The sequence below is a fragment of the Ischnura elegans genome, chromosome X, assembly GCF_921293095.1.
Source record: "Ischnura elegans chromosome X, ioIscEleg1.1, whole genome shotgun sequence".
Classification (NCBI taxonomy): Eukaryota; Metazoa; Arthropoda; class Insecta; order Odonata; family Coenagrionidae; genus Ischnura; species Ischnura elegans.
Window position 1 is genome coordinate 70,323,964 of NC_060259.1, and position 24,348 is coordinate 70,348,311.

The 24,348-nt window shown below is 34.1% G+C and overlaps 1 protein-coding gene across 1 annotated transcript in view; it reads left to right on the top strand.

Annotated features, from left to right (window-relative positions):
* Nucleotides 1–24,348, top strand: part of LOC124171523 (muscle calcium channel subunit alpha-1) — a 287,447-nt gene that overhangs the window by 243,368 nt on the left and 19,731 nt on the right. Inside the window, exons 39-41 of the mRNA XM_046550696.1 lie at nucleotides 10,877–10,986; nucleotides 12,194–12,310; nucleotides 12,850–13,136. Coding sequence (XP_046406652.1) covers nucleotides 10,877–10,986; nucleotides 12,194–12,310; nucleotides 12,850–13,136 — 514 coding nt within the window. The remainder of the gene's footprint in view (nucleotides 1–10,876; nucleotides 10,987–12,193; nucleotides 12,311–12,849; nucleotides 13,137–24,348) is intronic.

Genomic DNA, 24,348 nt, shown 5'->3' on the forward strand with positions numbered 1-24,348 from the left:
CTATATGCAATGGATTGTCAGTAGTTTTATTCTCAAAATAAGTTCTCTTGCTTTGGTGTGGAGGTTGCTTAAATTCCAAATTTGTTGATTTCTCTGAGGCATAGCAATCATAGAAATCTTTTAATAAACATACTTTCAATTTTGTAAGTATGTATTATGCTGAAATTTATACTCGACATCAGTTACAATTTAGTTTTCTCCTTAGGTGTGCCTCTAAATTCCACTTGAATTTCTGCAAAATTTGAAATTTAGGGTTTGGGTGGCAGAGGTTATTATTATTTGGTTATGGAAAAATTGTGAATCTGAGACCCAGATATCAGTATACAAATTTTCTACACAGAGTAACCTGGTCCTGAAAAAAGTTATTTGTCAGCCTACCCTAGTATGCAATACATACATACGTATACACCTTAATAACAATAAAATTTCTCTCTTCTTTTAGTATCTCCTTTGAAAATTTGATTCATATGGCAATCATACCCAGGATGAATGACCTATTTTAATGAGGTGTTGAAATAAGATTTTGCATTGGGAAATCACCTTTGTGACTACCATTTGTCTGTGGAATCAGAGTTGCAGTTAATGAAAAGTAATGTAAATGTGAAGTGTACTTCAGCACATGCATTCACCTAATTTTTCATGTGCCTAGCATGACTTTAATTGGGGTATTTACATTCAGGATACTTTTTCTGGAAGTGTAAAGTTTGTTCAGATATAATCCACGTTATTTTTAGCCTCATAATTGCTTTTCCAAATTCACCCAGTACATTATTTTTGTAAAATCATATGTGCATACATTTTGTCAAGCACTAAATGTATTTCTGCTCTTAATCTCAAGTGCTTTGTAGATTACCTGAGTTTGCCATTGCTAAGAATAGAGATCTAAGAAGAGGGATGGTATCCTTAGGAAATCTTTTTCTTTGTCATGTTTCTCTGTCCTTTCTGATTCTGGTACATACAGCATGCCTTGTTCGAACCATGCAAGTTTCAGTTATTTGGACAAAATGCTGGCCTGTCTGCAGGTCATTTGATGTACTTTTCAAATTTTTGTATGAGGTACTTCAATGTGATTTTGTCCAAATAACTAATTCTGAGTAACTATTTGTACTTTCTGTCACCAGCCTTTCAGTATTAAATGTCAGCTTTTAACACAGCCTTAATCATGTAGTTGTTGAATAATTGCTGTACCACACTCTTTTCAATTCCTTTTTTGGCAAGAATGGTTCTAAATGTAATCCTTCACTTTTCAACCTATTGTTCATTTTCTATTTTGTGGCACACATTTGTTTTTGCAAAATCCCTGTGACATCCTATCCCTCTGACATAAAGGATTGGGTTTGAAACGTATACATTTTTGTGACCACATTTTCCTTAAATTTCCTGGCCGTTTTCATCATTTTTGAGATTAAAATTGCTTATTTTTATTTTTAACTGTTCCAACTTCCTTCGTTGTCTTGTGGGCCAACATCTGCAAAAATGGGACTACTTGAAATGCATCAACATAAGTCTCACCAACTTTTTTTCAAAGAAAGATATGTAAAAGATAAAGATTACTCATAAAATATATGTGATAAAAGTATCTATAAAAAATCATGTACTCATAACTTCAGAGTAGTTAATCCCAAACTGGAAATTTTTCACTGTACCTTGATTCCATTATGCCTAAATATGATTTATCAGCACTGACTCTATTTCTAGGTATATTATCAGAAGTGTAGTACATATTTATATATTCACAGAATTTCATAATTTAGACTGATGTTTTTTCATTTCTTATTTGGTGCCATTCACAAAATTCAGAATTTTGTTAGTTATCAAAACATGTTTTTAAAAATTACATTAGGAAAATCGGGTTTGCAGCATTAATTTTCTTCTCAAATGCACAATGAAACTTGGTTTCTGTAATCATATGTGCCTTCAAGATTTGCATATAAGCCTATGAATTCCCTCTTTTTCCTTCTATGTAGTTGTGTGAACCTACTTATTGTATTTGTGGCAAAACTTTCCATCCTTGGAGCAAGAAACTTATGGCTATGTTTTAGCTGCTTTTATTGCACAACAGACTCAGTATTTCCCATGCGACGTTTGGTTCAGAGTGCGGAGATACATGGTTTATGAGATCATATTCTCTTAGGACACTCTTCTCCTTGCTGAGATGGTATGAGTTTTTGCCTTTGTCAGCCTTATGGAATTAGGTATCTCTTTTCTTGCACTGAAATATACCCCACTAGGCATAGTTCATCTTGTATATTGGTAAACAGCCCTTCTCAATGTCCTTTGCCAAGGCCAATTATTCTCAAAATTGTGTGATGACTCACAGATAAAGTGTAGCATGAGCAAAGCATACTCATGAGTCAGATGTAATTAGGTCCTCATCAAAAAATAACTCAAACATATCCCAGCTACACTTTGAAGTGACGCCCCTTATCTCAAGACCAAATGTCACACATAGGGCAAAGGTAGATTATGGGTGCTGTCCCTTTCAAAATTATTGAAAATTCTTTGAAAATTGACAAGTTTCCTTTCACATTCATTGGTATTATGAGAGAGAATTTTGATGCAGAAAAACGTTTAGTCTAATGAGTCTGTGCCAGAGAGGCCTTTCCTTTAAATTTTAAGAAGAAGGAATAACTTTTTCAGATAGGGAAACCAAAATAAAGGAGAAGTAAGACAACTTGGAAAATAGGAGCTAACATTAGCTCATACTATGTCACTGGGGGTATGTAGTTGGGGGTGCAAAGCCTAAGAATTCAGTATTGAAAATGTGGGCACTTAATGCTCATGAATTACATCCAAAGTATGGATTTGAGCGGGCACTACATCACATAGTGCATTTTGAGGGAGTAAACACTCCCAATTAAAGCCTTTCTTAAGAGTTTAGAATCTCAAAGGACTACAAGTAATAGGTACAAGCACAATGGAAGTACAATCATTAAATTTAAAAAATTGTGATCACTTGCCAGTCAACAGAGAAACTGATATAAGTATTGCTTTACGTTCAACCTCAGGAGTCATCTAAAGATTGCATTAAAATGTACCAAAACCCTGACCCTGTGAAGTTACTGATATTGTATGGAGGAATGAGAAAGCAGAGGGTGATGGACAGAATATGAACGGAATGGACTGTGTTTTCATGGATTATAATTCAATCTTTAAGTATTTTCTGTTATGAAACACAGCATTTTGTATGGAATGACGAAACCAGCAGAAGCTATTCATATCAGGTTGTGCATGGACTTTATATTGCTGAAAAAAATTAATCCTGGTGTTTGCTCATTTCCATTAAAAACATAGGCATTAATATTATCTATTTAACTCTAGCCTATAATTCAGTTTGAAAATATTAGAATAGAACTTTTATTTTTGCCACAAATAGCCGTAATCACCATTTTCCTCAGCATTCTTTACTAATAAGGAGAGACCACGTACCTTGCTCCGCCTTTTTCAATGCCGTATTTTTTATGGCATTCGGAATAGCGAACACATCTTTGAACTGATAGTGGTTCCATTGAATGGGCTTTAGTTTGGCTGTAATTAATTAATTTTGGAGCGGTATTTTTAACAAGTGTAATATAATCCCAAAATAACGCAGCCCCTCTCAGATGGGTCGGTTGGTGTAGTGGTGAGCGTCTTTGCCTCTCACCCTGGGGACCAGAGTTTGAGGCTTTGTCATGGTAGTACATTATGTAGTCTCCATTTTGATCATGCGGCGACAAGTATTTCACTAATTTTAATTGCAGCAAAGTACACAGTTTGTCAGACCTCTTTAGTCAACCCCTTGTCAAACAGTGTCCAAAGAATAGGCACTCCACTTGTGGAGGTTGTGTTTTTCAGGCTGAGGCATGGGATTCCTCAATCTCAGCCCTGGGTGACGTCAACTCAGGCACAAAATATGTGCTGAGAAGGGAAAGGAGATTGGAGGGGTGTCCAGCAGCTTGAGAGGGAATGGCTGAGACACATCATGTACCCAGAAGGTTCCCAAATTAGCTTGTTTTGGCCACTCTGTCGCTTTTTAGCAGCAACATGTGTCGACATTTTGATGGCATCCCTTACAGTTTCTATGGATTGTTTCTTGTCAAAAGTGCTTTCTACTGTTGAATTGCATGTTGTTTGTTTATATGTTTATGCTCTTGCACATATTTGAAAGACAACTTACTCTTAACATTAGACTTTTTTTCAATCATAAAATAAGTAGGTTATTCACCATGAAAATAATATGCATAGGCTGTACCCATATGCTGATACCGTGATTTAATCCTTAGCGATAAAAAAACTGTGTTCTTTGAAGGCACCAAAGATATTAGATTCCAGGGAGGAAGCATGAATAGCTAAAATTGGTTCAAACTCTTGGTACATACAAATTTGGATATTTCAAACTGAGTCTAGGTCCCAGCAGATCATGTAACTCTGGTTATTCCTATTGTTTTCTATTAGAATAAATTAAAAATATGTTTTATGGTGTCTGTATAAACACAAACTATTTTATAAGTGGTTAACAATTTTCAAATTCCTCCTGGTATCAAATGTATGGGATGGTTAATATTTATTTTCATCTCCAAACTTATCAGTCATTTGGGATGAATAAGGATATGTTTTTGCTCAGTGGTGTGTGGTAGTTTGTACATAATGATAAAACTTGAAGTGAAGCCCACAGGTTGATGTTTTGCCAATATCCCTAGAATTTTGTGGTTTTCTCACCATTAGGGTTTAGGCATATTCCTTTTCCATAGATTATCCATATTTTCTAATTTTTAATTGCAAGGAATTATGACCTTTTGGGATGTATTTGATGGGGGTTTTGGGATTAATTAAAATTTTTTTGAAGGGAGCCTCCCAGGCAATATCTGTACCATATGCATATTTGATAGTCTTTCATGTACGCTATTTGTTAAGAGAAATTTGAGAAAAATTATTGATTAACATTAGACTATGCACAGATGAGGTTTTTTTAGAGATGGGTCAGTTCTGGTACTCGGTTCTGCCGGTTCTTGGCCTGTGGAACCGGTACCGAGAACTGATCGCATAAAGCCGATACTTTGGAACGGGCTCAGAACAGTTGCGAGGATTTGAATTTGGCGCCCAAAGCCAAAATGGTCTGCAGCGTATTCAAGGCCAAAAAGTGAAAAAAAGATAAGAAAAATGCCTTTATTACTTTCCGATTGCATGGCGTCCATGTTTTTTCCTATTGAGAGATGCCGGCTAACACATGCATTTAAGGGTTCGCAATTTGTCTCTCTCGCCAACATTGTAAAATTTCCATAGCTGCGGCCGCTTTCAAACGAGCTGACTTTTCGCCTGCCACCGCCCACGATATGGCACCGTTCTTTCTACTCACCATTGGTCTCTATCAGTGGCATCATGGAAAAATTAGCAGTGCCAGGACGCACTTTCCTTAACTTTTTTTAGAAGTGCAATATTACTCTTTGTGTTTTGAAGTTATTATTTACATTTAATTACAAGTTATTTGTTTTGGTTACGAATTTATATAATCGAAATTTTGAGGCAACAAAATTGAGTAACAAGAGTGTTGTTTGACTATTAAGCCTTTTTGCTTGCCAGAACGTTGGTCTGACACCAACACACCACCGGTCTCTTTGGATGTCTTTAAACGAGTCGAATCGCACAGTTGACGGCACGGCAATGGGCCGTCTACGGCGTGAAATACACTCAATGCTACATTGACACCTTTCTGACAAAATGAATTTTCACCAGCCACCGTTCACGTTAAATTCATGTGGCTTTCAGATGAGACGACTCTCTGAAATGCCGAGTGCCATACCGTGAATGGCAGCCGGTGGAAAATTCATTTCATGTGAAAGTAGTCGTACAATTGAATCATGTACATATACAGTAATTCTTTGACATGGGAGCAAGATACGTTCCAAGAATTTGTTCGTAAGTTGATAAGCCTATGCAAGGCATCTAAAGGTGTTGTTATCCTGCAGAATCCAACACTGCATTACAATTTTGCGTTAGCTCACAGCCGCTGAGTTTATCCATGGTGTTGCTGTACCAGCGTGTTGAGCAGTTAATTGATGATGTTGCAAGAACTGTGACAATGAAGCATGCGAATAAGTTGTCAATTAAAGTAACAATTTAAGCTACATCGCAGAATACAGAATATATTTTGAACTGACTCACAAGTTACAGCAAATTTAGGGATGATGTCGTCAGATGTTGAGGGGGTTTCACTATTGATCCTGATGCTATGCAGAATGTAAACCGTGCTCCTAGCATGTTAACGCGGCCCTTCAAAATCAACATTGACCACCACTGTTTTCAGTGAACACCTGTTTAGTACTGTGGGCAATATTTCTGCCAAAAAAATAATGGACTAGACCCAGATAGGGTGGAAATTTGAATTTTTAAAAATCAAAACCTGGAGAAAGAACCAGTGCCTGACTGATGTAATGTGACATATTGGTCGATCATGCATTCTTTAAAAATGTGTTATTTAAACTTTTTTGCTTGGCAAATAAAATTATGGAGACGATATTAAGTTTTTTTATAGAGCATTCGTAGGTAATTTACGTCTTTAGTGTAAATAATTTCATTAATTTCTTGTGGTTGCTCATTTAAATTTGCCATTAATTCAGATAATAAGAGTTCCTTGGAACCGAGTATCGAGAACGGAGAACTGATGGGGGAGAACAGGACCCGTACCGAAAACCGAAAAAATTTAAGAACCGACTCATCCTTAGTTTTTTTCCATATTACAAAAAACTTATTTCCTTCATTATATAGGTTTAATTTCCTATGAAATAGAAGAAATATATCTTAAAAAAAGTATTAGTACTGCTAAATATTGTATGAAAGTTACAGAGAGTCATGCTACTATATTTTTCCAAGCAAATTATATTTTTACTCTTTCACTGAAATTATTTCAAATCAAGTTACTGGATGCATATAGGGCCTTGCTGCAGAATAAATAGTTGAATTGACCCATTGACTGCTCTGTTGAAAAAAATAAAACTACCTGGACTCATGTTCCTAAGTTTTGGTTGCAATTGACATTCTGGCCTGCACTGCTTTAGTGATTCTTGCTGATGTAACTTATGCATAGTTAGCATTCTTTATAATACTTAGTACCATACTGTTGCACTAGTAAGGTCAGATAATTGCAGTTTTTCCTTATATTTGAGATGTTGTTTTGTTGAATTTGGATTTTTTAATTTCAATTTTTTAAATTTCTATGAGGATAGAAAAATGATAGAATCCACAAAATATTTTTCGATTTTTCAGTATTAAGTCTGGGTGGTAGTTTTAAGTTTTAAGAAAGTTAAAAAGTCTGTATGAACAGTATTTGTTCGACTTACATATTTTAATTCTATATTAGAATTCCATTTAAGGGAACCTTGGAAAACATGTTGGGATATTTTGATATTTTGAATATACACCAATTAGACAAGCTGCTCCATAGCTCCTGTAAAAGACTATGAATAAAGTTGTTCAATTAAAATGCAGATAGTACGTCAATGATGCAGGTGCACCAAATGTATCTTCTGCTGAATGTTATTGCATTGCATTCACGATCCAGTTTGTCCCACATGCCCACCTAACTGTTTGCTTTGTCAAAATGTGAGTTCAGTCAAGCAAGCTCTAAGTTAGGTTACAAGACCACTACGCATTGCCACTAATTGCGTGGACAACTGTCTGCTAGCTGTCTGCAGCTTAGCACTTTCTTGGTTGAGTTCACTCATTGACTATCATCTAAACTAGTAGGGGCATGTTCCATAACATAAGCTATCAAAATTATGACAATATTTGTATGTATAAAAAATTTATTCTGAAAAATATTTAATATGTTTTAATGAAAAATGCAGGTACATGTTTTCAGGTTTTTACATTGTAATGCTTTGATTGGGTGTAAATTTTAGTATGAATTGTAATGCTAATCCTGTTTATCTTTTTGTTCTAATTTTAGTTTTATTAAGGGTTTTATTATTTTATCATCTTTTATCAATTTTCTTGAGGTAATAGTAAATCACAATCCTGCTTGGAGTTTCAGGTCCTTACAGGAAATGTTACTGCTTCCATTCACTGCTCACTTTCATCATTTTTATTATGTCAGCATACACATCCTAATTACTCTAAAATAATAGGAAATAATGATCGAGCAAATGTTTCAAAGGCTCTAGTGTGCATGTATGTATGATTTTTCTGGATTTTAGAATATTTTGTCGATGCTTACTTGAAGGAATGATTGTGTTTGGACAGTGCCCAGGTAAAATTTGTTCACCTGTGTATAATTATTTTGAGGTGAGCTTCTCATATAGGTATTCCTTCAAATTTTAAAATACTCCTAAGATTGCTAATATGAGGAAAATGTATTTTTTGCCACATCGCAATGCCATACTTTGTGTTTAATGGCTGTCAATATTGCTGGAAGGGATTAGCTGTTTAATTAAGAGGTTGTATACATTTGGTTTATGAAAGTATGTACGGTCTGTTTAAGATTTGTATGCATGCTTTATTAATTAATGGTCAATTCAACTACACTTAGGTTCTGAATTTATTTTTGAGTTGGAAATTTTAATTATTACTTAAATATTTGTATTTATTTGCAGGAAATTTTGTATCCCTTTTTGAATATTAATGATTGGCAAACATTAACAATGAAATATATTATTTTTATGATTTTACTGAGTGATGCATTGTATTGCGTGCAGAAAACATAATTAATGCCAGATTCTTTGTAGTATAAAAACTGCTATGGTTGAATGTAGTGGGTACAATGTAAAATGTCAATAGGAGTTATCAATCATAAGAGTGAATGATAAAAAATGATTTTTTTATCATTTGACCATCTTCACGCACTTATATACAAATTATCAAAAAATTTTATAATTTACTACTCAAATACACTTTTTAAAATGCCAGCTATGTGACGCAGAATCCAATAGATTAATTTCTGCCATTTATGTGTGGAATCAAACTATTTCTAGCCGAAATTTTTATTAGGCTATTTGTCAAAAGATTTCTGGTGCATCGCCCTGCACTGCTAAGGTCATTGATGAGCTAGTTTTGAAAAAATTTAAGTGACATATCTTTTAGAGGAAAACTTGAATCTTTACAGATTGTGTATTCTGCACAAGGTTGTGTGAGTTTGTTAGCTGTTGCAAATTTGATATGTGGGTGATATAATTCTGCAGTTCAATATTGCCTGTTAGCTTTTGAGTGTATTGGTGTAAAAATAAATTAGGCAGCCAATTATTTTTTGACTGGTTGAATACATCAATAATGTGCCTGGAATTTTGATTTTTACATTTCTATTCAATACTTCTCATGGTCCGAAATGGTACAATTTATTTCTTACTAGGGGAATGCGACTTTTGCGATGATTTCGCTCCCTAAAAATATGCTGTTTACTATTTAATGAGAAGATTTAAAATGTTTTTAATGGAATGAATGTGTTGAAGTTACATAGAAATCATTTTATCTTTTATTTTCCGAGTTCCAAGCTCATTTCATTACTCCTGTGGAACTGAGCATGGAACAACTGTTGTGAGTTGTGATATTAGGAGTACAAAATTGGATGCCTTGGGTGTACCTGGTGTAATGCCTTTTTCATCATGAATTAATTTTTTCCTTTGTTCAATTACTTGACTGCATTTCATTCTCATTCAGGATGGTCTAATATATAAATGTACATACGTACATTTTTACCTCATGTTCAGATGCACTAGTAGGGAAGTGGAAAGACCTAAAAGGCATGATATAAGCCATAAATATATTGTAAAGTGCTCTCTTATCATGTTGTTGATGATCTGTGACACTTATATGTAAGAATGGGTAAACTAAAATTGAATCAGATATTTAGCACATATGCTTTGTATGAATGCCATTTTAATGCCTAACTTTTTGAATATAATTTTTGCCTATGATCAACATGTGTTGTCCCTTTTATTTCTAATTTCATTATTTAAATGCAACTGTGGCATCGATGCACTTAAAAAAATGTTGACTGTACAATTATTGCAGCTTGCTTCTCAGCTGATGAATTTTAATGGCAGTTCTAGAAAAAAGCATGAGTAACTATTACCATGATTACAAATGCACTTTGGCCCTGCTAAAGAGCTGAAAGAAAGTATGTAATATATAACTTCCAGGGTTTGCTAGTTCAGAAAGTTTGATAATGCTGTAGGTATTTCATTTTAATTGCTTAGCAGCATTAATGTTAACATCTGTAGGAGTATTTGGTAATTTTTTGCTTTTAATAACTCTGAGCATTACTAATTCATTTGATATGATAGTTTGTAGCTCCAGATATTTGAAAATGTGAATTTTATTTCAACTAATATTTCTCTTTAGTTGTTTAAATATTTTATTTTATTTTTGGACTTATTTGACAGATCTTTAGATTAAGTATTGTATTATTATGTACAAAATGTTTATTCATTATTTTGTAATAATTGTTTTGGTAGTGACTATTCTCCTGTTGAAGATGTAGTGTTCATAAAATAATATATTTAAATCACAAACTAAAATCATAAAGCTGCTTTCATTAATTCAGTTGTATATACATTCATTAATTTATTCCATCACTTGCTCTGTCAACATGTTTATTAATGTTTCTTGCATTGCTGTTATCAACTTTTCCATACTTTATAACTAAATCATGGTAGGCATTTTGTTTTGCACATTAAATGTTACTTTATTTTGTCTTTTGGCTCAGAATGTTGCAGAGTTTAAGCAAATGGGATTCTCTCCCATTAAAAAAATCATCAGGTACACACAGATAGCCTCATAAACTTTAATCAGTGCTTTTTATTTTTGTATGATTTTAAATGTATTGCTACTTTAGTAGTTTGCTAGATAATTAAAACTACTTGACTATTTATTTGTCTTACCAGTGTTTTCTTTCTCATTATGCCAGGTTTCGCCCACAAACTCCATTGACTACTTACCATACAACTCTCAAAAAGTTGTCGATGGCTTGAATCACCTTGGAAATTTGAAAAATGCCATTGTGCCTCAACTTGGAAGGTATATCTGTTGACTTTTCCTTGCATGGATTTTAACTGTTCATAGTGTTTTATTTTAATCCTCGTAACATCGACATTGTGGGTGCTATGCATTAATGCTTAAGATTAATGCTTTCAAAAATTTTCAATCAAAATTAGTGATTTAAAAATATGCATAATTATGTATTTTAATCTATAGTTTTTGAGGTTAAATTTAAGTTAAGGTACATTTTACTTGTTTAAAATTTTCATTATTTGAGAGTGGGTCAATATTCTATTACTTTTATCTACTTATTTTTGTCTAAACAAAACTTTTGCACTGAGATAAAGAAGGAGATTATGAATAGAAAATTTAAGTAGAATAATAAAAAAATAACTTCTGATTAACTTGCGATACATTACTGAGTGTTTACTTGTGGTGGATTGATTTTTAAATTCTAAGGACTACACATCCTTCATGTTAGGTTTTTATTGGAAAGTGCTATGTGCGTCCTACCTTCACTGTTTATCAGATTCTTCATGTTTCAAATGAAAAATTGATCATGTAGCATTGTAGGGCACCAAGCATGGGCCCTAATTTGGGAAGCACAATCTGATGCTCAAAAAACATGTACAACAAACATGGTTCATGGACCATTTCCATAGCAATTATTTCCTTGTTTTCTGAGCAATTCTTTTTTCACAAATTTAGCACTGATCCTATTAGAATTTTTATGATAATTTCATGTATCAGCCTACTGCTATTTAAATTTATTTCTCTAAAAATTTTCACCAACCAAAGCTAGTATAATGATTTCTGCCAACAACTGTTAAAATGTACTCCATCAGTTTGCTATGCATTAAGTTGTTCATCTTAATCTCAACTGGGCTTAGCATAATTTTTTTATACTCCAACATAGGATGATTGCTGAAGTTATTCCAATCATGAGCATATTCATCATATTTTAAAATTTTGAGGACCTTTATTGGACTCTTTCAGGTCCATTTTCTTGCAGAATATGGTAAACTGTTCACATTTTGAGGCATTTTTTATTTTAAGGCAAAATTAAGTACAGTGTCAATTAAATTGAAAACAGTGATTAAGTATTTGAGGTGGTCCTCTGTGTGTTCATTATTTGCACTCCTTTTGATGATCATAATTAATTAATAGAGTTTTAATTACATTATTGAAAATTAATTATTTTGCATCTTTTATTTAACAAGAAATATTGTCTTTTGTTATATTTTAGTGTGATATCCATGCAAGACCCCACAGCGATAAAGGAGGAAGAGACTATTCCACTTCGTCCATTGCGAGTGTCAAATGGGGATCCGGAGAAGTCCTACAGCCCGTATCAAATCATTGAGTAAGTCATCTTTTCTCTTACTTCAACAGCTAATGTATGTATTTGTTTATGTAGCATGTCTCATTTTTATTCCACATTTTATTTGTCATTTTCTCTTCATATTATTCCTTGTTTACAAAGTAAAACTCTTAGAACTTTACTCTCCAAATTTTTGCTTTTCTCTCATGAGCTTGCTCTTAGTATTATCTTTAGAGAAAAATTACCGGGAGGGCTTCCTAAATAGTAAAGCATCTTTAAAGAAACCTTTCTAAACTGCGACTTGACATTCTTGCTATTCTTTATTTATTTTTATCTTAAATATTACTTTAGTTTTTTTGTGTAAATTTCAGAAAATCTGATGGGCAGTTTCTTCACCCAAATTATGGTAAGAATAAAAATCTTTAAATTTTTCAACTCACTAATCAGCATGAGGGTTTTGATTACTACCACGCACTCACTCTTCAAGTTCTCTTCCTGTGTTTCACCACCAAACGTTATAACAAAGCACGGTTTTTTGAATTGTAGTAGCCCACTAATAACCACCCCAATCCCCCTTACAGCCCACAGGATGAGTATGGTCCAGAACTTACCCCACCAACCCCTCCACCTCGACGTTTGCCACAGGCCGGAGGCTCCTCCTTCCGTCTCGGCTGTATTGGTTGGCAAGGAGGGACTCAGGGATCCACCACCTCCTCTCGCAGTTTCAGCCGAATTGCAGGTGGCCTCAAGTTGGCACAAGCACAAGCAATGGCTGTAGCTGGCTTCTTACCTGATGGAGATGTTCAGGACTGGAAATTTTCTCTGCGACAGTCCCCTATTTCGCATAGGGCTTCTTTTCATGGGCGAGGTCAGCAGTTATATTGCACACTTTTTCAAGCTATATACATCTCAAATTCCTATTTTTCATTCGTAGATATTTACTTTTTGTCAAAAAGTGACTCATCGTGGCATGTGAATGACAAAATGAGTCAAGAATCAGTTTAAAAGCATTGTTTAGCATAATTGCTGTTATTCTTTTGGCTCATTTGCTATTTTATTTTCATTAGTTGTCAAATGTAGCCGTGATATTTTACATGGGATATGTGCTTGAGAGTTCAAATCAGATACTTAGAAATTGCTACTTTCCTAATTTTCTCTATTTCTTAGTGAGCAACTGTGAATTTTTCAACACTCTTAATACATATTTCTGTCATTAGTCACCTCTTGTCACTTTGCTAAAATCTCCTTCAACAAATTGCACCTTTACACTATATGTATATTTTCTTCCACTGTTTTCTTAATTTGATTTTTTATATATTTCTTAATATTGCCAAGTCCATTACCATAAATGATTTTTCTGATGGCAAATTATCATATATATATAAGGTAAACCCTTCCTGCATTATTAATGCTTATCTAAAATTTCATGAAATTTCGATTTTCCTCTATCCTTGGTGACATTTATTTGATAATTTTCCTTTTTGAATAATTTTTCATTATTTTTATATTGGAGGAAGTTAGTTTACTTTGCAAACCGAACATAAATAAATTTTTAATGCGTAATCCTTTCCTAATGTTTTCCATTTGATGACATGATTCATGCTAGAGGAAAATAGTCCTTATTAATTACATGAAAATTCCGTTGTAAATTGCCAGCAATATATGATGCTGTTAGTGCAGTGACAAGTAAAATCATGGATGCAGCACATTGATATAATTATGTGTTAGGGAGCAGGAAAAGAGCTGCAACAGAACATTATTTGATGGGAAATTCTGTCAAATTAATCATGCCTCAGGAATGAATCTGCACATCGGCAAAAAATCACTTGGTTCTTCATTTTGCCTAATTTTCACTGTCTGTGAGTACACATTGCCTTTATGTTGGAAGATCCTTCCTTGAAAAGAATTGTAGATTCTTAAGTTTAAATTTCTATTTTCTTATTTTATTCAGGAGATAAATGCAATGGTATAGAACCTTTATTGCTTATTGAGCTCTCAAATTGAAATTCGTTTGTACCTAACAGTGAATAATCGATAGAATAATCAAGGAAGGCAGTGATTCCCACAAGGCAGTGATTTTTCTATATACAGTCCCTCACAAAAAATCATCAAAGTCCAGTACTATAGACAGAGGTACTCTCAAGACAATGATTATTTGAAGTCTATGTAATTCAAGAATAAATTCTAAGCAAGCAGTAAATATCAGTAATGAAAATTACTACATTTTTACAGCTGTAATGCAAGAAACCAGCCCAACAAAACCACACGCTTCACCTAGAAACCACAGATGAATTCACATATACCCCAGTTTCTCATTGTAGATAATGACGAATAAGAACCAAGGCAAATGGCTGGAGGAATTCTTCAAATAATTCTTTCTAAGAATCATTATGCAGCTAACTTCATTTTCCTTCAACCAATTTCTCCTCTGATTCATCAATCATCTCTTGCTTCAAGGACTACAGCAGCAACATAATATGTACTTACATAGTGATGCTACTACAATACTAGTCAATATGCATTTGTCAAATTAACCAAAATAGCATATATTTGCAATGTTGTCAGCCAAATGGATGAAAAAAACCGATCAAACTTCATGTCTAATTGTTAAAAATCAGTCCTAATCTATGAACTTACTCTCAGAAACTTCAAATTCCCCCTTATCCCTTCCCTGTAACCTTTTTATTGAATTACTGCTTGATTAATTTTTACTGGTAAATATCTTTCTCAAGTTAGATAATCGCTTCAGATTTTAACCTCATAACTTTTTTATAACCTATTCAGCTTTCTGTGGTGGTTTCAATAATCTGTTCTCTTCTACTTATTTATTACATGACAAATCTATCTGAAATTCTGCTCCAGGTGTAGCTGGCATCTCCTAATTTTTTATCTGCATTTACCAGTCACCTGCTGAGTTTAAAAGCAGGCTTACTTGTAAATCCTATCCTCCTGTCTTTTACCCAGTTTGTTTGGACATATACTTGTGTTAAAACCCATTTCTAGTGGCACTTGGATTGCATGTTCAAAATATCTCCAAAGCAAATTTTGTTTTTCTTCACTTCCAAAATGTTATGGTATTTTTGGCATACTTCAAAAACTGTAAGAGCTGCATCCAACCTAGCATTATTTGATCCTTGTAAATTTTCTCCCTGTGCACTTTTGTAGACTTGATGACATTTCTGTTCAATAGCATATTTTCGACCAAGTTTTACTGCCATTGTTTGCTTTATGCCTCATGTTTACACCATGAAGACATTTTTCCTCTATTTGGGTTATAAATATATCAAGCAGCTTCAGGTATTGGCCTAAAATGTAGTCCCAGTTGTTGACTAGCAAGTTACTTCAAGTTTAGGATTTGCTTGGAAGAGTAAAGGTTTTTTTCTTCTCCATTTCTGGGCTGACTTGATGGCCACCAGTCGAGTACATACTCTCCTCATATTTTGAAAGGTACACTCTCTATGCCCCTCATTTGAGGAAAATTTAATCCTGTTCGATATGAATTCTTAAGTATTAAAATATATTTAATTGTAATCTGTACATATACCTACTCTATGTTATTTAATTTTTTCACAAATGAAAAATTTAAAGCCACTAATACCTACATTTAATTTGAAAATAAGCTCAAAATAAAAAAACCAGATGCCTTAATTCAATTAAACATTTGCGATGCTACTAACATATTCTTGGCAATCTGTAGGGAAAGTAATTTGAAACTTAATTATTTAAGGCTGCTCCTAATTTAACTTTGAATTTTTAACATTCTACATGAGGAAATGTTTTTCTCAAAGAATAATTTGCATTTGTTAATGCTTACTATCTGATACTTTCATTTTTAGAAAGGAAGTTTATGTTTAGGCAAAGTAGGAGAAAAGCCACATTTTCATGAGCCATTTTTGGCAGCTGAGATAAGGAGAGGAAAAGTTTTGTAAAGGAAATGGCCCTAAGGAAATTAAACGTAGTCATTTATTGGGATACATGACATCATAAACTTATAATTTGTTTGGTCTGAGATCATTTACCATTTTATTTGTTTCCAGAGTTATTTGAGAATTTTTTGTTCTGAGAATTGCATTTCCTGATTTCAGTATATTATAGCAGAGGTCCATATTTATCATCAAACTATACTATTCCTGAAATTGTGCAATTCTGTAGGCGTTGATTATATTTAAACAAGTTGGTATTTTTTCTATGATTTGTGAATGGGAGTGAAAGTTTGCATAAATGATTCATTCCGGCATTGCATTGCATAAAGTTTTTATGTTTTCATAGGGCACATGGGGTCAATTAGATGTTGTAAGATATAATCATAGGCCCTTAAATGTGTATTGAGCATTGTAAATGAAGCAAACTTTATACATTCCATGCAGCTATTCCCCAATTGATTTCAAGGAAAAAGCATCATTTTCAAGGGGGCCAACTGACAATGTATAATTTTACGCAAGGCTTATTTGTGTATGCATATGTGTATATTTTTCCATGAGGAGTGAGGGAAGGGCTTGAGTGGAGAGGGAGGGAGAGTTTAGGATAGGAGTGAGATGGGTAGTAGGAAGAAATACTTTGAAACTTTTAAGGGGCGTCCATTAATCACGTGAGGTGATTTTGGCAATTTGTGGAGCCCGCCTCCCTCCTTGAATTATTTTGAGATTTGGCTTGACCCCCTCCCTCTAATCTCACATGAGATTGTTCAAAATGCATATTTTCAGTGTAAATATGTTAATATATACTTGATTGCATTCGATGTATTAAATTTTTTTTTGTAATTATTTGTATTTAAGATTAGTTAAGACTAGTAATTAAGATTACCAATTCAACCAGCACAATTCAACCCAGTTTTCTCGTAATTTACGTGGTTTCTTGCAGAATAAATATTACGTGATACTTGCCAGGACCTTCCCTCTCCCACCGGTGAGATTGGGTGAGAATCGGCCTGACCACCTCACCACTATATGCCTCACGTAATCAATGGATGCCCCCTTATGTCCCTTGAAAATGATGCTTTGTCGTTGAAATCGATTGGGGAATATATGAATATGTGGAATGTACTAAGTTTTTTTTTCCATTTACCATGTTTAATGTTCATAATTTTTACAAAGTATCGCCTTCGTTCGTTAATTTAATTTTTTAATGTGAAGTTCTAAAATCTCAGTCTTACAATTTTAATTTTATCCTCCGTAAGGACCCAATGAAATGGTAAACCGTATTCGTTTCCCTTATGTCTGAAAGTGAATTTCTATGTTTCATTGACCTTGAAATTTCTAGCATTGGTCTCTGCCTTGAATCTTTTTAAACGAACAGCTTTTTTCTAATATTAAACTTATCAGTACTAAACATGTTTTTCAGTCTTGAACCTACCCAGTGGTAGTCAGTACTGTACATATATTGTGCATGGCATTTTTTTCTGTTTACATACATGGGTGTTGAAGTAATACTTAGAGAATTTTTTATCAGTGGATTGGCAGCTACAATGTGGAGGCTTCAAGAAAGGAAAAATAGAACTACCCTTACCACCTTACCCTTGTTTGTGAACAAATATATGCGTTCAGCTCAGTGTCATGTCTATCTTATATATGGCATCAGTTTCCTTGTTCCAATCATGAATGTCTTTTGTGTTGAATGTTGTATTTTTTTCTTAGGATACGCATTACTGTGTCATAATCTGCTAGACAATCACATGAAATTCAAATATCTGGGCAACTGACTTAAATGATTTTCCTCATGATTTTCGGAAAGTGAGTGAACAGGGTTAAAAAAATCCTATATTATGCATCAGCTTCCACTTGGTCTAAATAGCAGATTGGATTCACAAATCGCTGTGAGGAAGTGACGAATTCACATTCACATATTACATTTCGCTAAGGGACACTTATTTGCATGACTCATGTTTTTGTAACCTGCAAAGCATTCTTTTATGCAGTAGAAATGAGTGTGCGACTTTTTTTATATTTAAATTTAATATAGGCCAGGACACAGCTAATAGCAGACAGCTGTACATATTCTTTGGGGAGACAATCTATGAAGATTATATGAGAATGGTAGAGTAATAGTGATGGAAAAGAAGAAGGTATTCAGTTCAGACCCAATAATGTTTTCAATGTTTGCCCCAGGAAAATGAACTGCTGACCTTGGTGTAGGTGGAGTAAAGTCCTCCCCTGTCAAACCAAGGGTCATGCACTAATTTCTGCAGGAGTTAGACATCCCTAATGTGGGCTGGGGTTATTATCATCACATAATGGTATTTACTATAAAATCCTCATGAAGAAGCTGTGAACATTGTGGTGTTTTTTTTGAGTAATCGGAATAAATAAAGAAAAAGCAGCAAATCCTTAACACTAATTTTTCCGTGATGGTGTATGAAGTATCAAGGGCACATGATGAAAAGCACTTAGAAATGGAAGTGAGGAATTCACAAAACATATTCTTGTGGCTGGGCCTCTTCCTGGGGCATGTGCATTTTAAGTGGATCACACTCGAGGCACTGCTTTGCTCGATTGCATATTATTTGTTTATTGCACTGAAAAATATTAATATTGCTACCAGCATCTTCCTAAAAGAAGTGCAACAACACCGTCCTTTTTCCCTTCATCCATTGCAGTGCGCCATCCCTGACAGTTGGTACCCCATCAATGGATAGCGAAATTCCTCATGACCTCTCTCCTGTATGTCATGTGGTCTGATGATGCTCCAAAATTCATCAGTCAAACACAGTTATTATGTGCGCTGGGTACTTTAAAGGTAAAGTGCTTTATATTCATGAGTACTGAATGTTGCTGTAGTGATATAACCTCACAATTAGATATGGCTCCCCTCACCTCGGGTAGTATCAGGTAGTTACGGGGAATGTGACTTCTGGTGTAACTTCCAAAATTCTTCTTGATCTTAATTTTCTCAGGTTTTCCCCGTCAAATTCCACATTTTCAACTTTTGACCCTCTCATCTCAGTATATACCCATGTTACTTGTAGGTTCGTAATGTTCTCTTTCTACTCCTCTGTTGGCCTTAATGGTGTCTCCTGTAATAGCAATTTTATTTTCATCCTTTTAGTCATAAGGGTTCCTCCAAGCTTCTGACGTAGCCTTTTTACTTCTTCAGTGAGTGAAAAGGAGCGTAAGCAATAACATTTCTGGCCACTCACATTACATATTTATTTTGAATCCAGCTTACGTAGATCACAATTTTTACATCTTCCTCACGCTAAGTATTTTCCTCCAAAACATCTGTGATCCAACTCTGTATGCATAGATTTAACATCCAATTTTCCTTAACTGCAGTGACTTCATCTATAATTTAATCAATCACCCAAATAATTGAGGTAATAATATTTCTCATCTCAGCACACCTATATGACTTACTTTTGATGGCTACATCTCTATCTTTGTCAGCTAGAAACTTAAAAAGGGAAGCATAAAACCTAAATGTAAGTTTTAAGTATACATTTCCTAATTATGATACATAATTATCTAGGTCTGTTGATTAACTCAAGTCTCACCTGCTGAATATGTGGTATCTTTTACATTATCGCATTATTTTGGGTGAAATATTCAAGTAGCTGTCCATCCGATCATGCCTCTTACTGCTACCCAAACCTGTTAATGTAGTGACAAAATGTATCGTATTCTATTGGATTTTTAGCATAAAAATAATATGATAATATTAGTGTGTTCAATCAAGAAGAATAGGGAAATCTCATTGAAATATTGTGTTAAATTGAAACACCATTTATTTACTCTAAGGCTCATAAATTTATTTTACATACGAAAGGTACTCATTTGTGTCAAGAATCTTGTCTTGAGGTGTTTTAAAAACTTTTAATGATTTAGTTATCTCATATGGTTTGATGTTAGTATATTTTTGGCATACTTGAAGTCACTTGAACATTGATTAGTGGCAATAGTCAAAAAAGAAAGAAAAAGCCTTGGGCATGATAAAAAAATGGGTGTCCTTTAGTTTTCTTGGAAGATTTGTTTAAGGAAGAAGTGGTTGATAGGAATATGTAGTGCAACGTGGTACTGTTTCTCTTCTATCTCCTCACACCTGTTATTAATCATCTCAAGTACTATACATATTTAAATATTTACCATGGTACATACATAATTCTTATGCAACACAGAGTTAACTTGGTAGTTCTATGTTAATTTATTTGTTATTACCTGAATTTTTAGGCCGCACTGCATTTTATGTAAAATGATATTAAAATGATAATTAAGTGTGACCACTCATGCTAATGTGGGCCAATAATTTTAATTTGGGCTACATTGATTTTAGGATTTTGAGTGAGAATTGTGCAATACATATTCATCTCACAAGTAAGTAACGGAATGAAATATATAGAGTTTCACATTTTAATTAAACCCTTGTAATGAAAACAGATAATAAAAGCAACCTAAGATGGCCTTCATCATTTCAGCCTACATAACTTAGCCCAAAAGACAGACAGGATTGGGGCGTTTGAGATGCGGGTTTGGAGGAAGATGGAGGGAATGTGGTGGATGGATCGAGTAAGGAATGAGCAAGTGTTGAATAGGATAGATGAGGCAAGAAAGTTGATGGATAAAATAAATAAAAGGAAGGGTAAATGGCTGGGACATTTTGATGAGAGGGAATGGCATTTTGAAGGTAGCCTTAGAAGGAACGGTGGAAGGGATCAGAAGAAGGGGAAGGAGATGGCTGGAGTTCATTGACAACTTAAAAATAGGAAAATATAAAGACTTCAAAGAAATGGCCAGAGACAGGAAAGAATGGAGACAGCGTTGGTGCAAGGGACCTGCCGACGGGCAGAAAACCACAAGATGATGAATTTAGCCTTGAATCCCACTCATATTAGGTCAACTTGCTGACCACTTAAATACCCAGTAATGCTTGAAGTAATGGCTGTAAACTGGGACAAAAAGGTGAAAGAAGTTACTTCCAAATATTTGTGAGCAAATTTGAAGTACTGTTAAAATATTTTTAGACCATCTTATTTATGCTTTTGTGTATTGAAAAGAGGCCATCCAAGACTGCTTGTATTAGGTATTTTTTCAAAAAGGCGGGTAGCACTCCACTTATGTTTGGTCCTGGTATTCCTTTACACTGTGACTCCATCTTGCCTCCGAATTACATTCCCATGCTTTCAGTAGAGCAGTAGGTGGTATCAGAAAATGTATGCTGGTGTAGAAAAATCATTTTCTACACAAAATGTTTCCCAATATTTTAGTTGTACTTACTTTTAAAGCAGTATTGGTTTGTCATCATATAATTTCTGTTTCAACTTTGTTTTGTACTGTACAAAACTATCATTCAGTTTCATATTTCTGTCCATCAATAATAGATGAATAGAAATATGGACTACACTTATTAATTTTGATTTTGAAGGATCAGAAATTAAGTGTAATAACTTTTGGGAATGCAAAATTTGGATTTGTACATTTACAGGTAAACGTAAATGAAATTATTTCAAATAGAGAAGAAAAATTTTCAATTTAAATTTTTTGAGGTTCAATGGAAATTTAATATTAGGGTGAAGATTGAAAAATAAATGCTATAAAGCATCCATTTGCAAATTTATATGACAAAACTATGTCTACGTTTAGTACATATAAATTACAGAGGACTACTTTTATACATTATATGTTGAAGCGATAGATTCACTCTTTTACCTATTTTCAAGAAAATCTCTCTTGTAAATTCACTGTTTGTTTATGATTCTAAAATACAAACATGCTTCTGTTCGGCCTCCATGTATTTGGAAGATAAGAGCATTCATACTCACTAAAATATCAGAAGATGAACCGGCAGTACTTCGTTCGTAGTTTGATGAACCATGAAAATTTTCAGACTAAAAATTTAAGTTCTTAACCGTTGAATTATTAAGTATGCATGTACTCAAACAATTTTTACCGTATAGAATCATGTACCAATTTGTATCCATTTCATTTATTATGGAGTAAAATTAGTAGATTTTACTTAGCTATTTTACCTTTTTTGAATAGTAATTGAAAAAACCATGCAGTAGTTACGTATGTGGTACAGATTTTTTTCATGGTGAAAGTTTTTCATTATTTTTTTAAAACTGTCATTGTAGAATTAGTTGTGTTTTTACATATTGTTTGTGAGGTTAAGATGAGTTAAGTACTGTGAAGACTGGTTTAAAGAAAAAAGTAGCCATAAATTATCTGGAAGGAACACTTAGTGTGTGAGATTCTAGTACCCATATCAAGGGCAAAAAGAAAAAATTAGTACAGTGTGGTGAAGCTAGCGCAAAAATTAGCATGTGGTTTTGTCCATTTTGAATAAAGCGTGTAACTTTTGGACTTATAGTGTTGCATTACTTTTTACATGCCCTTTGCAACCATATTTTGTTAGTTATAACCAGTTCTTCACTTCTAAAATTTTAGGTACCAGAATGCATACCAACACATTTTATCACTCTATTTTCAAGTATAAGCCCCACTCCCCAAAAAAAATTCTGATTTTTAAAAACTTGTAATTAAAGTTACGATGAGGAATTATTTTTAGCCAAATATATAAAAAAACAATGAAATTTTTTGACACAACCCTATGTTCCCCGAGAGGTGCTGGAACGCCGGCTCATACCCACTGAAATTTAGCTCTAGTTCTAACTGTGAATTATGGAAGAAGACTCCTCAAAGTGGAAAATAGCATTGGTATAATATGGAATTGAGTAGGACACTACAGAAAAGAAATCCATGTGTGTAAGAAACAGCTCAACTCAATTCCATTCCTTATGTGAGACAGTTTGCTGTTATAGTTAAGCAGAAGAATGATAGATGTCATCCAGTATGAAACAGCTCAACTCAATTCCATTACCTCATGGGTGCAGCCAAAAATTAGGGCTTGGGGGGCTTTTAGGCACAACCAATACCTACTTTGGGGTGTTGGGGTATTGCATACCCGCCAGGGTAAGTGGGAGTTGCGGGGGGCCCTCCTCCAGAAAATTTTAAGATTAATGGTTCAAAATGGCAAGTTTTACAGTTTTCTGAGGGATATTTGATTAATCCTAAGACTTTTATATGAGTAATACTAATCCATTAAGTAAAATGGATTAAATTTAAAAATTTCTCTGAGCTCTGGGGGGGGGGGGGGGTTTAAACCCCAAAACCCCCCCTCGCTGCCCCACTGCATTACCTTATGTGAGACAGTTTGCTGTCATAGTTATGCAGAAGAATGATAAATGTCATTCAGTCCACCTTCATTTTTTTGAAGCTGTGAAGCTAATGTTTTGCTAATCCTAATTTATATTTATTGCTAATTTTTGGCCTTTAGAGGGTAACTGCTTCCCATTTGACTTTGAGTAAATAGAAGAGAACTGAAGTACATATATTTACTAATGGCTTATATAAGCTACCGGAAAGCCAAAAATTATTCTTTTGTCATAGAAAAAGAAGGGTGGGAATCTTTTTGGTGTTGCTGATTAAATTTTAGGCACTGGAAGGAAAAATATTTCCAAACTGTATTCCTCAAAAGTGTGTACATTAATGTATAAATTTTACTTGGCATAGGATTGATTTGCAAGATTTACATTTGTTTCAATTATGTGTTTATTTCTTGAACTTCAATATAATAGTTTTCGTTATTCCTCAATTCTTTTATCATTCCAGACTGCCTGAAGGAATATAATTCAGAGGTCTAGCTTAGTTTAGGATGTCTTTTATCAATGTCAGTTGAGTCCCTGCCGAGAAATGAGATCAGCAGTGTGGTGTAGACTAGGCCATTAACTCGACCTATCACGGCTATGGCGAGAGATTCTTTTTAGAGATTTACTTATTTGCAGGGGATGCCCTTAAGATTGTGTTTCCCAAGCATTTCAACTTTTATACCCAGAGTATTTTTTTTTTTAATTTTTCCACGCAGCTGGAAGTTTCAGGTGCAAATTGGAAGGAAAGGATTGTATGTTTTTTTCCCTAATATTTATAACTCGGTGTATAAATATGTTTTTCCTTCTATTCCTAAAGCCTGATAGATTGTCAGAGGAAGCTTTAAATTCCAGCAATTTTTAATAACTTCTAAGCAGCTGGTATATGATAAACGGGCTATGGATAAAAGGGCATATAGGATACCCCCACCACTTTTTTTACTGTGAT